Source organism: Xiphophorus maculatus, chromosome 1 (assembly GCF_002775205.1).
Source record: "Xiphophorus maculatus strain JP 163 A chromosome 1, X_maculatus-5.0-male, whole genome shotgun sequence".
NCBI classification, from domain to species: domain Eukaryota; kingdom Metazoa; phylum Chordata; class Actinopteri; order Cyprinodontiformes; family Poeciliidae; genus Xiphophorus; species Xiphophorus maculatus.
The window spans coordinates 22912258-22924207 of record NC_036443.1 but is presented as its reverse complement, the minus strand read 5'-3'; the positions used below and the strand labels follow the sequence as shown (position 1 = coordinate 22924207).

Sequence of the window (11950 nt, the reverse complement as noted above, 5' to 3'; positions counted from 1 at the left end):
ATTGGAGTGTCACTTTTTCTTTCTCCATTAATGAACAAAAATAAATATAGGGAGTATTTGTGTGTAGAAATACGTTTTGCTTTTGGAATTCAAAAGCTCCCACCAAAACTTAAATAAACACCCTTTTTCCCCCTCTCGGTAGGTATACTTCATACAAAACCAGCATAACATTTTCATGAATCTCTTCATCGTGAAAATGACATTTCTCTGTGTTATTAGAATACAATAGAATACAATAGAAATATTATTTATTGTCCCACGGTGGGGAAATTTAGAAGTACCAGGAGCAATTTACAGGTGAATGGCAGAATGTATTCAAACTGAGGTATAAAATGTAAGAAAATAACAGACTGCAAGAGACACATAACAGACTGTACAGTAAGGGCAAACTTACCACAAAAGAAAATAAAATGCATGTAAACAACGCTGGGTAGTATCTAGTTACATTTACTCAGTTACATTAACTTGAGTAACTTTTTGAAAAAAATAAACAACAAAACACTTAGCAATAGTTTTACTACATTTTTCTTTTACTTGAGTAATCATTTTATGAAGTACCACTACTCTTACTTCTGAATAATCTACATACTTTGAACGAAGAACAGATATATTTTAACCAAAAATGTATGAGATACAGACACACACATACCGTTTAAGTGTGACTTCTTGTTTGTTCTCAAACTTCATTGTACTAATGCTAATTTGTACAACATTTAATATAAATACAAAGTCTCAACAGCTATGACTAAAAGCATGGGCATATACATGGGTCATTCTATTATCTCTGAATAGAATAATAGAATAACATTAAAAACATTGTTTTTAATGTTTTTGAAAGACACGATTAGCACATTGCAAGAATTTGTTTACATAAAATATGATCCAAAACCTGACTGAGAAGTTTGAAAATGGACATTGTAATTTATTAATTAGATATTAAATGATCTACCTATGTTCTATAAAAGTTTTCTATCTATTTAAGACTAGCTATCATGCTTATTTACATAGGTTTTCATTGTAGGGAAAATCTTATTTCCTTTCATATGATACCAGGAAGCACCATCTTGCTCACTGTCAGAACATGATTACTGATACTACTAGTAAATATGCTGATATTATACTACAGCTTAAATTAGTTGACCGAATAGGAATCTAACAATACATAAACAATTTTCTTCTTATTTCTATGACTACTGTTGTTTTTGTAACTTTATTGTTATTTTAAAAAAACACAAATTTCAATTGTTATTTAAATTATTTACATTTTGTTTTATGTGACGATAAGTCTCCTAACAATAACGATAGGACCGATAAAGCTCATTGTTGGGTTTGGAAATTTGCTCCTGCCACAACGGGTCACATGAAAAGGCAGATCTACAACTTACTGGATGGGAACAATCCCATCCATAAGTCTTAAGGGACCTAACGTTTCCTGGCCCAGAGTCACAGCGGGCGCCATCTTTCTTTTATTATCCCTATTGTATATAAAGCAGCGAGGGGCGGCGGTGGCTGGTGCGGCATTTGTGAGCGTCTGAAGGGTTTCATTGGAGATTAAGAAAGAAAGGGTAGTTTCGAGGAAGTGACGGACGACGCTCGGAAGACTGGTCAGAGGAAGTTTGCTCGATAATGGTGCCGTGCGGCTGAACGAAACTTTTCCCCCTCTTGAGCGCCAGCGGAGTCGTGGATCGGGACGGAAGGATCCAGCAGGGCGGCCGGGGGGAAGCTTTTGTTTCCTGGCCACATTTGCAGCTCTGAGGAATAACTTGAGGGCTGGGTGAAAGAAAGAGAGGGTCGCAGAGAAATTTCATTCCCTACAACCAACCCCCCTTTCCCTCTCCCTCTGTCTTCCCCGTTCTTTCCCCAGCGCCTCCTGTTTTGTTTTTTTCCCCGGGATTAGCGATGGGGAAGGAGCAGGAGCTTCTGGACGCGGCGCGCACGGGGAATCTGGCCGCGGTGGAGAAGCTTTTACCCGGGAAGCGACAATCCGCAGGCGGATCGTCTGGGAGCGCAGGAAGCGGCAACAGCAGCGGGAGCAGCCACGGAGCTTCCTCCCATCCGCTCTCCAGTCTACTCAGGTAGGCTGCGGGATGACTGAAGAGGAGGCAGCCACCGGCACTGGTCCTGTCAAAATACTCTCTTATCATTCCACTGTTAGCACTTTAGATATGCTTGCTTAGTTAATCAGTGATCTTTTCGTCAAAGCAAACCCAACCTGAAACTGTGCTGGAACGAAGCTGTGGCATGCCTCTTTGTTAGAGCATTGCTTTTGTCCGTCTACTGTTGTTTGCATACAGTGCATTGCAAAAGTAAACATTTTGTCGCGTTACAACCGCATACTTCAGTTTAGTTTATTGGCTCGAAATAAGCCTTTGAATAGTAGCACATACATATGAAGTGGAAGAAAAATGTTACATGGTTTTCAGAAATGTTTTCCAAATGAACATTCTGTTTGTATTCAGCCTTTTTTTACTGTTATAAATCAACCAAGTGTAGCTAATTCCTTCACACACAGACTACCTTTGTTTTCAAGTTAATTACTAGTAACACCGGAAGAACTGCGCATATCTGTAGCTCGGGGGGGTATGTCAAAAGGTCAAGTTGTGGGAAGAAAAAGAGCAGCATGAGAATTTCTATAAGTCCGATTAGGTCTGTAGGGAGGATAATCAAGGTTGACCTTCATTCCGTTCAGGACCTGTACAGGTTAGGGTCAGGAAAAGGGCAGCTGACATCTCTGCACACCCCACACATTCTGGACACATTGAAAACCAAAGTCAAATTTCTTGCTTGTGCTCTTGTGTGCAATAAGCAGATTTGGGGAGGTTTACTTCAGCAGAGACAAGGAAACTAATCAGAGTTGAGGGGAAGACATAGTACAGGGATGTTCTGCAAGAAAACCTGTTAAAGACTTCAAGACAGCAGGCTAAATTGATAGAAATATAGAAAAACGAGGCTTATTTTCTCTTCATGTTCTTTTTGTTGGTCTATCACCCTGAGATCCCCTCAAAATACTTTGATGTTTGTAACGTGACAAAAAGTATTATGAATACTTTACATTCATACAAAAAACCAATTGCATAGTTTTTTTGCGACTTATCAAAAAAAAAAGTAATCAACTAGAAAACAGTCTAATCTCTTTGGCATTGATGTGTAATTAATTGCTTACACACAGTCTAGACTTGAACCGGTTTTAGTGAGGGTGGAACACAAATATAGTTATCATATCAGATTTAGTCAACCTTCTGGAAACTTTTATTCTCAAGCTTGTGGGTGTAAGCTCTGAAATTTCTTTGTTTAGCTGTGGGCAGAGTGTGAAGTCTCCAGCGAAATTTCTACGTTTAATGTGGGTTTTTACATCCCAAAGACTTGCTATGCGTGGTAAGAGAGGTTTACCTTAACTGTTGAGTCATTTATCTTCCATTAGTCCACATGCTGCCTGTGCACACCCTGCTGTGTGGATTTGGACAGGGGAGGAGAGGATTTAACCTAAAAAATTGCAACCATATTTAATGTATTACTTTGGCACATGTTTGTGTTAAAGAACAAGAGAAACAACAACAAAGGGATTAGCAGCAGATGTGATGGAGGCAGCTTCATTTTCCTGCAGATGTTCCCTTAAAAATAAACTCATAAGAACCAGCTTGGTAAACAATTGCTTGAAGTCTCTTCATAATTATTTATACCTGCTTTAAGCATGAATAACTTAAAGAGCATGTAGGAAAATGCTACCTAACATCTAGCAAAATCTGTAAGATAAAATCTTACAGATTAGCGCAAAGCAGTGCGTAATTGTCAAGTGGCAAGAAAATGATGCAATTTTTTTTTTTGTGAAAAATTACATATTGATCAAAAACTGAGATGCGTATTTGCAGTCAATGCCTTATGAAGTCACCTTGTTGGCACATCAGCATGTCTCTACCAGCTTCAGAACTGACATTTTTGTGCCGCCTTCTTTGCAAAATAGCTAAAGCCCCTTGGTTAGACGATGTCTGTAGGTAGCAACTTTTAGTCTTTTGCCACACATTCCTAGTTTGATTCCATTCTGGACTTTGTGTGAGGCACTGAAATCCATCTATATGTTTTGACCTAAGTCATTTCATTGTAGCTTTGTTTGTATGTTTAGGATTGTTGTCATCCTTCACCCCAGGAATAAGACTTCTGCAGCGTCTTAACCGATTTCCGTCCAAGTTTGCTCTGTGTTAGCATCTTTTCTTTCCCCATCAACTCAACAAAGACTCTCTAGTCTGGACTGTCAGTTTGGGTGCACTGCCATGTCCTGGGAGCTTTTCATTTTTGTGCCATTGTCTTTCCATTTTTTGCTAATGGCTGGATAAAGAATATTGTTTTCTAACCCAATCTTTAAGCATTTCTACTGCTTTATCCCTGACTTAATGCCACATGTTCACTAATGTTCGCACAGGTGGACTCTATTCACTGATTAGATAGTTTCCTATGGAAATTAGTTGCACTGGAGTTTAGGGCCGCAACTAATGATTACTTTAGTAAACAATTATTCTGATGATTAATCAGTTAATCTGATAACAGATCTGCACATTCTGCACATTTTATGCAATATTAAAAGTACATGAAAATATGTACATAAAGAAATAATTAAATTTTTAAATAAGAAAATAAATATTTTATTGCCTAAAATGCTATAACATGGTGAACACTTGATCATTTGCAGGAAAGGTTGCATCTGCAGTTATAAAAATACTTTTAACATCAACATGTGAAAAGCTCAGCCCTTTCTGCTTGACTTAACATTAATGTAGAGCAGGGCTGATTTTAGCTATTTTTCCTGATTAACTGATTAATAGTTAGATAGCAAAATGTACTTAATACGGTTCTGTTTTTTTATTTTACAGAATTTAAACTGGGTTAAACTAAAAGTATGCCACTTGAGGAGTTTTGGATAGAACAGTTTACAAATTTATTTATTTTTTATCTTAAATGCAAAATATATGTATTTTTTTGTACACTTTTGGCTTAATTACTGGTCTCTATGTTCTTTTAGCAAATGGTCTTGTTTTGGAGTCTGTACCCCAGTTGATGATGAGTTGATTACTGAATTAGTTGAGAATTATTTCAATGATCGATTCATCACAATTAATCCGATTAACCGCTTCAGCCCTACTGGAGTTTGTCATATTTTCAAATTTTCATTTTAAAAATCATTTTGAAAATCTCATACAATTTTCCTGAAATTCACTTATCCACTACTCTCTTAGTGATCACTTATAATTCATATAAAATACACTTAAGTTTGTGGTTATTATGTGACAAAATGTGAAGGAAAACACCTTTGCACAGTGACGTGGCCATGCATTTCCTGTCCTGAATGTTTGTCACTGAAAACATAAACAGTTGTTTGGGGTCTGAATGACAGGCACCTTTTGTCTAAGGCTGAAGTGTTGAAGTGAACTTCCTCATGCTGCATCAATGTGTTACTCAGCGCAGACTGCGCAGCATACTTAGGGTAATTGCATTAAACTCTTTTAATCAGAAATCCATTTCAGAAATGTCATGCAGTCAAGGCTGGCTCCATCTTTCACTCTCTGATCTGTGGGCGGACCGGAGAGTCCATTGTGTCATCTACTCTGTCTTGAGCAATCAATGTTTGGCAATGGGAACTGTGGGTCATAATTGGCAAGGCTATGCAGGAAGCGAATAAACCCCTGGTAGAAAGCTTGTTGCCTCTGGACACCTGAGCTTATTGGACATGTGAGGAGTACTGACCACAGGGGAGCCTGTGGGATTGTTGCTGCCGTGGATGACATTTGATTTGGTCCGCACGATGAAAATGTCAATACTGTCGTCTGCGAGTAAATTGCCTTGTAGTCCAGGTTGTGGCTTTGCGCGTTTGTTGTTTCATTCTTCAGAATGTATTTGTGACCTATTCCTCATCCTTTGTTGGGGAAATGTAGGCCGGTAATCTTGTCGGAGCTGATTTCATCTCAGTCCAAGGCTGCTGTTTTTGGTAAATCTCGGGTCACGCTTCCTTTAATGCCCTCATGCAAAAAACAGATGTACTGTTGACACTTCTGTTGCTGTGATGCACACTGAAGCTTCCCAATGTGTATAAAGTTGCAAGTTGCATTGTTTAAATGATCTAGTTTCTGGTTCTGAGAACCTGTGTGCAGAGATGTTAGTCAGCAGCCGTGGCATGTTTACTGGGCAGAGCTTTCCTCGAGTTTTGCTGCATGATCCACTCGACTTCAGCGCTGCTCTTCCAGGGTGTGTGTGTGTGTGTTTCCACTAGATCTCTGGCGTTCTTCGCATGGAATGGGCCACATGTTGGGGCTTGCAGTGTTTTTGTAACCAGGCCGTTGTGCAGCTCTGCTCTGCGGAATGCCTGCTTTCCCAGGAGAGGTTGTCCCAGGCGTTGCCATGAGATAGACACTGACCTTTGGCATTTTTCACACCGACTTCTAAGCAGGACTTCATCAATTAGGGAAGCTAGGACGTGTTCTCAAATGTGCGGTATCAATATCCCGTGAACTTATTCACATTTGGTCACATTGCAGCAACACACGTGAATGTACTGTGCTGGTATCGCTTGTGAAAGACCTAAACAAAGCAGTGCATAGTTGTGAAGCGGAAAGAAAATGATACATGGTTTTTAAATGTTGTGTGAAATCCATTTGCATTCAGCCCTCTTGAGTCGTTGCAGAATGGTCTTTAGCTGCAACGGCAGCTGCATGTCTTTTGGGTTGTGTTTATACCAAAGCTGCACATGGAAAGACTGAGAAATGTGTCCGTTCTGTGCAGAATAGCTCAAACTCAGTCATATTGAAGAGAGAATGTCTGTGAATATTTATTTTCAAGTCTTTCTAAAGATTCACAAATGAATTTAGGTTTCAACTGTCTCCCAAGATTGTCCTGTATTTAGCTCCATTCATCATCCCCACAGCATGATGCTGCAGTGTTAGTGTTTCACCACATGTAGCATCTTTCATGTACAACAAAAAGGTTCAGTTTGGTCTGGACTTCCAGGTCTTGGTGCGTTTATCATTCTGTTTACTGACATTAAGCTACACTAAGTGGATGCACTAGGTTTTATTCATGTCTATCCAAAGTTATTTTCCTTCCACTTGTCTATCAGGCATTTCTTTCTGTTAGTCTCTTACAAAAAGTATCCCAGTAAAGTATACTTGTAACAAAATACAATGAAAAATTATTTTGTAAAACCCCTTATTTACTTCATTTTCTGTTATATAATCCTGTATTTTAGATGTCTTTTGTTAAGATTTTCTTTTTCCACTTGCACTTCCTGGCCCGGATTGTCCTAACTCGGACAGCTGCTGCTGTTACACCGGAGGTGAGACAAGTCCCTGGCAGGGAGAACGGCTGCCCACTGAGGAGACATTAACAGAGGAATGCATGGAGTCCTGGACGGACACTCCAAGAGCTTAGTCAGATGAGAACTTTCCTCTCCGCTTCACAGCCGTGGTCTTTGTCCTACTGACAAGCCACAGGATGGTGCTTTTAATATTCATATCAGGCCCAGAAAACCATTTTGAGACTTTTGTATACTTTCTAGTTTAAGGGAAATGAAAATTGACCTGTCAGTTGATCAGAACTGGACCACCTATTAAGAGGAGCGTAGCTAGTTATTTGGGAGAGGGAATCTTTGAGTAAAAAAGGAAGAGCTTTTTTTGATTTGCTTTTACAGCCCTTTTAGAGATTTTGTGAAAGAGCTGTTAAATAATTTGTTGCTGCAGTTGCTTTTGACATTCTGCTTTAAAAAAAAGTGACTGCATTGAGGAGTGGTTTGCAATTTTTGGGCTTTGGGCACACACCTCCAGAGCATCCTATTTCATCCTCAGTTTCCTGCTCACACCAGGAAGAGCTGCTCTATCAACTATGAGAATATTCACTGCTGTCCTTTTATCTCCAATAAGAAACTATCCCACAGGATTCTGTTTTTTGAAGATGTTTGGTTGTATGTGATATTGTAGTGTGGGACTCATGCGTGTTGAGAGGATAGGCTTGCTGAGGAGATGCACAACATTCCTTCCTCCACTTTTGTGCACATATTCAAGTACGCTGACTTGTATGTCTGAGGCGTGCACGGATTCCAGTTTTCTGGCTGATTGCCGATCTTTAAAAAACCCGACTGATTTTGGCAGATACCAATTTATCTGTTTATTTCTTTGTGCGAAAAGCCGCTAAATACAGTGGTAATGTCATTAATTAGCAACAATGGGGGGACTTTTGCTAACTGTGCAGACGAGACCAGGTGAGCGGGTGGGTCAGTCAGCCCTCTATCATGGTAAAACAAAAGGGGACAGTAACTGATTTTCAGGCCTTTGTGGAGGTAGATAAGATCAGTCTAATATGTAAATATGGGCTGATTACCGATCACCCGAAAACTAGGAAATCTGGGCAATTTATTGTTACCCCTGGTATGTGTGCACCTGTTTGCGCACATGCACATCAGATATGCAGACACAATCAAGCATGGAACAGCTAAGAAATAGTAATATGTCTCTATACTTGTATGTGTAGATGTTATTTAGTTATTCCTCTTTCCCCTTTTGTAGATCAAGTAATTTCCACCACACTAAGGCAAGCAACCACTATGTGTGTGTTGCTTGTTTACAGTATCACAACAAATTACATTAAAACAACTTAAACCAGAAAGAAAAAAACTGACCACTTATTGTGCATCCTAAAAGGTTTTATTTCTGGGGTAAAATTCTCCCTGATTTGGATCCTTCAGTAAAAACAATGTGGGTTAAAGAATAACCCTGGAAAACCTCCCTGCTTCCTGGGAAATCTTTCTTGCACTGGAACCTTAAGTGTTGACAAGGCAGTTTGTACCACTTGCATTCCAGGAAAAGCCCCATCAGATCATCTCCTGCTGTCTGGGCAGATGCACCCACAGTGGTCACAGCACATCATTTGTTGACCTCTGAACTGAAACAGACATTAGTAGGAGGGAGCAGTGCTGGGAAATGTAACACCACAATGTTAGCATTCCAAGAGCATCTGAGTTTGGGATGCTCTCCTCTGAGTGTTGTGTTTGTTTAGTCACAGAAGCTATGCAGAATGGCGCCTAGCAGTGATGGATTCCACAGATGTGTTTTTTTTTTGTGTGTGACAAATACAGTGTCCTCTTAATTCAGTCTCAAGCCCTCTTCATGGTGGTGGACTAAAAATAGCTTTCATCCAAGTGGGTCAGAGTTTGGGAGATTAGTTAGTAGTGGAGAGGAAGCTCCTTTGAAGTTTAATGGAAGAGAAGAAAATAATCTTGTGACTGTGCCTCGAAGGATTGTTGGTTTAAAAAAAAGGGAAGGTGGGGGCTTCGGCAAAAGTTTAATCTTAGCACTAAAACAGTCAGTTCTGTAGCTTTCAGCAGAAAGTGCTGTTTTATATTTCTAGCTTTCTATGGTTCCTGTTTTAAAGCTGAAAGCTAAGGGAAGTATTGCAGAACATGCCTTATTCTGACTATTGAGTAGATTTCTCTAGTCTTTTATGCATTAGATAACAAAAGCAAAAGGTAACGCAACAATCCGCAGTGAGAAGTGTCTTGCAGCTCATTTCTGACCTGCGCACATCACATGCGTCTTCTGACTGTTTACATCCAGCAGCTTAGATGTTTTCTCATCCATCTGGCGTCTACATCTTTCCCACCCTGCTTCTCTCAGCAGTCGTCTTGCCCGCCTGCCGAGTCGAGGCCAACCTCTGCTCTACCTTCAGACTTTGAACATGTTATACATGGAGCTGTCCACCCAGAAAGCAAATGTTACATGTTTTTCTTATTACAACCCTGCTTTTCTTTGCTGTTGACCAGGTGGGAGAAAAAATAGGAATAACCCTCGCTTTAATTTCAACATTGAAGGGCACATTTAGTCTGGAGGATCAGTTTCATAGCCACAAAAATAGCTTTTTAGAAGGCTTCTTTAAAGATTGATTTTGCTGATGAATAATGATAAACTAGCTGAGCTTTTAACAAAAATAGTCAAGCTATGCAGAGTGCATCACACAGAAGTTCTGGTTTTAAAACAGAGTTGTCAACATAACTTAAAAAAAAAAGCTGCTGATTCACCTCTACTTGCAAGAATTGAGCTGAAAAAAAAGGTTTGACAGAAAAGAGGGTTTCTGTCAAAACGAAAATGAGATTCCCTATTGAAGCTGGACTTAATTGCTTTGAAGCAGCTAAGATAACCGTACAATTGCTTAAGGACAGTGTTTTCATATCCTTTAATTGTATTTTAGTCCTTGTTGGCTGTTTTCTTCTTTCCTTCCTTGTAATCCATTTTTATGAGTTTTCTCCAGCTTTTTTCCATTCTGGAAATCATGTTGATTCTGTTAAACACTGTTCGACTGCTGCGTGCCGTGTCTAAGGCATATGCAGTTCTTTCACACCTCCTGCTGCAAAACAGATGCCCTGTGAAATACTCATTGTGAAGTTATGAGTTGTGAGGACTCAATCAGGTTTTGAACTGAGTTGCTGATGCTTATTTTTGTTTTGCTTTGCCCTTTGTAACCATAATGGAACAGATTTGATTAGTAGGGGAGCTTTTGGCTTCCCGCAGTAGGCCGGTTAGTTAAAATTTATCACCAAAATCATCTAGGAGATTTTGCCAAATTGACCAGTAGGTGTAAAGTAGATTCAGTGCAAGCTGAGTCTGTCACTCAAGCATTTTGATGATTGATGTCACCTTGTCGAGATTTTCTACCTTGTCAAAAAGTTGCTTTATAATCTTAAAGCCTAAAAGAAAAAGAGAAAGAGCTAATACATGATATTCAAATACATTCTAGGAATGACCCCTTATTAAAACTGCATGGAACTGTTTTGCATATTGTTAATCTCTTAGCAGTTTAAAATCAGTTCTACTGGTTAGAACTTAAAATTAAGCCATTATTAAATACACTTACCTAATTAAGTAATAGAAACAGTAATAGAAAGTGGAAACAGAAATATCTTGAAGATTATATTCTCCAAGACTTAACTTGAAACAAACTATGTAGATTGTGATTTGTTGCTGGATTTAAGTAGAAATGCACCCATTAAACTTTTCTTGGTACACATATTTTCTTTTAAATAGCTCTCATAACACATAAAAAGAGAAAAAAAATGTGGTTGAAGTTCATTGATGGAGGAAGTAACTTTGAAATCAACAAGCGATGAAGAGATTATAAGATTATCTCTATTTATGCATCAAAACACATGCCCCTAACCTTTATCTGATTTTTACTAAACTCACAACAAAGTACATCAAAGAACAGCTGTTTATGAGTATTCACAATAACGTGTGCATTTCCGGTTTGACTCATTTTATGACCCAGAAAAAAGATAACTTTTTCAGGGTTGTACTTATTGATTACCAGTCAGAGTGGATCAAGGAAAAATTGTGCAACTCAAACAAATCTAAAAAGTAAATTTTTTTTGTCACTTTTACTATTTTCTATCAATTTAAACAGGGCAAAGTTAGGACTGCTTAAAATGACCTATTTACCTAATTTACCTAAAACCTTTATAATGTTTTTATCAGTCCTACTAACAGACACAAAAAAGACTGTCGTCTTTCTCTTGCTTTATTGTAATAATTAAGAGCTCTCCCAGTTTCTCCCAGGGAGATGCATGGTCATTAACCACATGATGAAAATAATCACATTACAAGCCCTTTTTATATGTTCAGTGCAGGCTGTCATAAATTTAAATTGTAAAATACAGTCATGGGTCTTTAGTTTGTGAAAAAAAAAATCTGTTTGTTATTGCACTGATCTGATTTTTTTTTGTTGTTGTTGCCGTTAGTCAAATTTCACTTCTTTATTTCTCTGACTTCTGTTCAATTTTTCCCATTTAAACGTGTTCATAACTCTCACCTGTGATGCAGATATGTGTATTGGTCTGCAGTGTGTTGCTCTTTGCTGCAGTATTTTGTCCTGCACTCATCAGAAATGGAGACTTCTGGCAGGTGCTTCAGTCTGAGCTGAGATG

At 38.8% G+C, this 11950-nt stretch overlaps 1 protein-coding gene across 6 annotated transcripts in view; it reads left to right on the top strand.

Moving 5' to 3' along the window:
• The first annotated feature begins 1503 nt into the window (after window positions 1-1503).
• The window catches only part of anks1a (ankyrin repeat and sterile alpha motif domain containing 1A), a 67199-nt gene continuing 56752 nt past the window's right edge, over window positions 1504-11950 (top strand). For all 6 annotated transcript variants that reach the window (XM_023350339.1, XM_023350268.1, XM_023350214.1 and 3 more), the window contains exon 1: window positions 1504-2075. In XM_023350339.1, coding sequence (XP_023206107.1) covers window positions 1900-2075 — 176 coding nt within the window. In that variant the 5' untranslated portion in view covers window positions 1504-1899. The remainder of the gene's footprint in view (window positions 2076-11950) is intronic.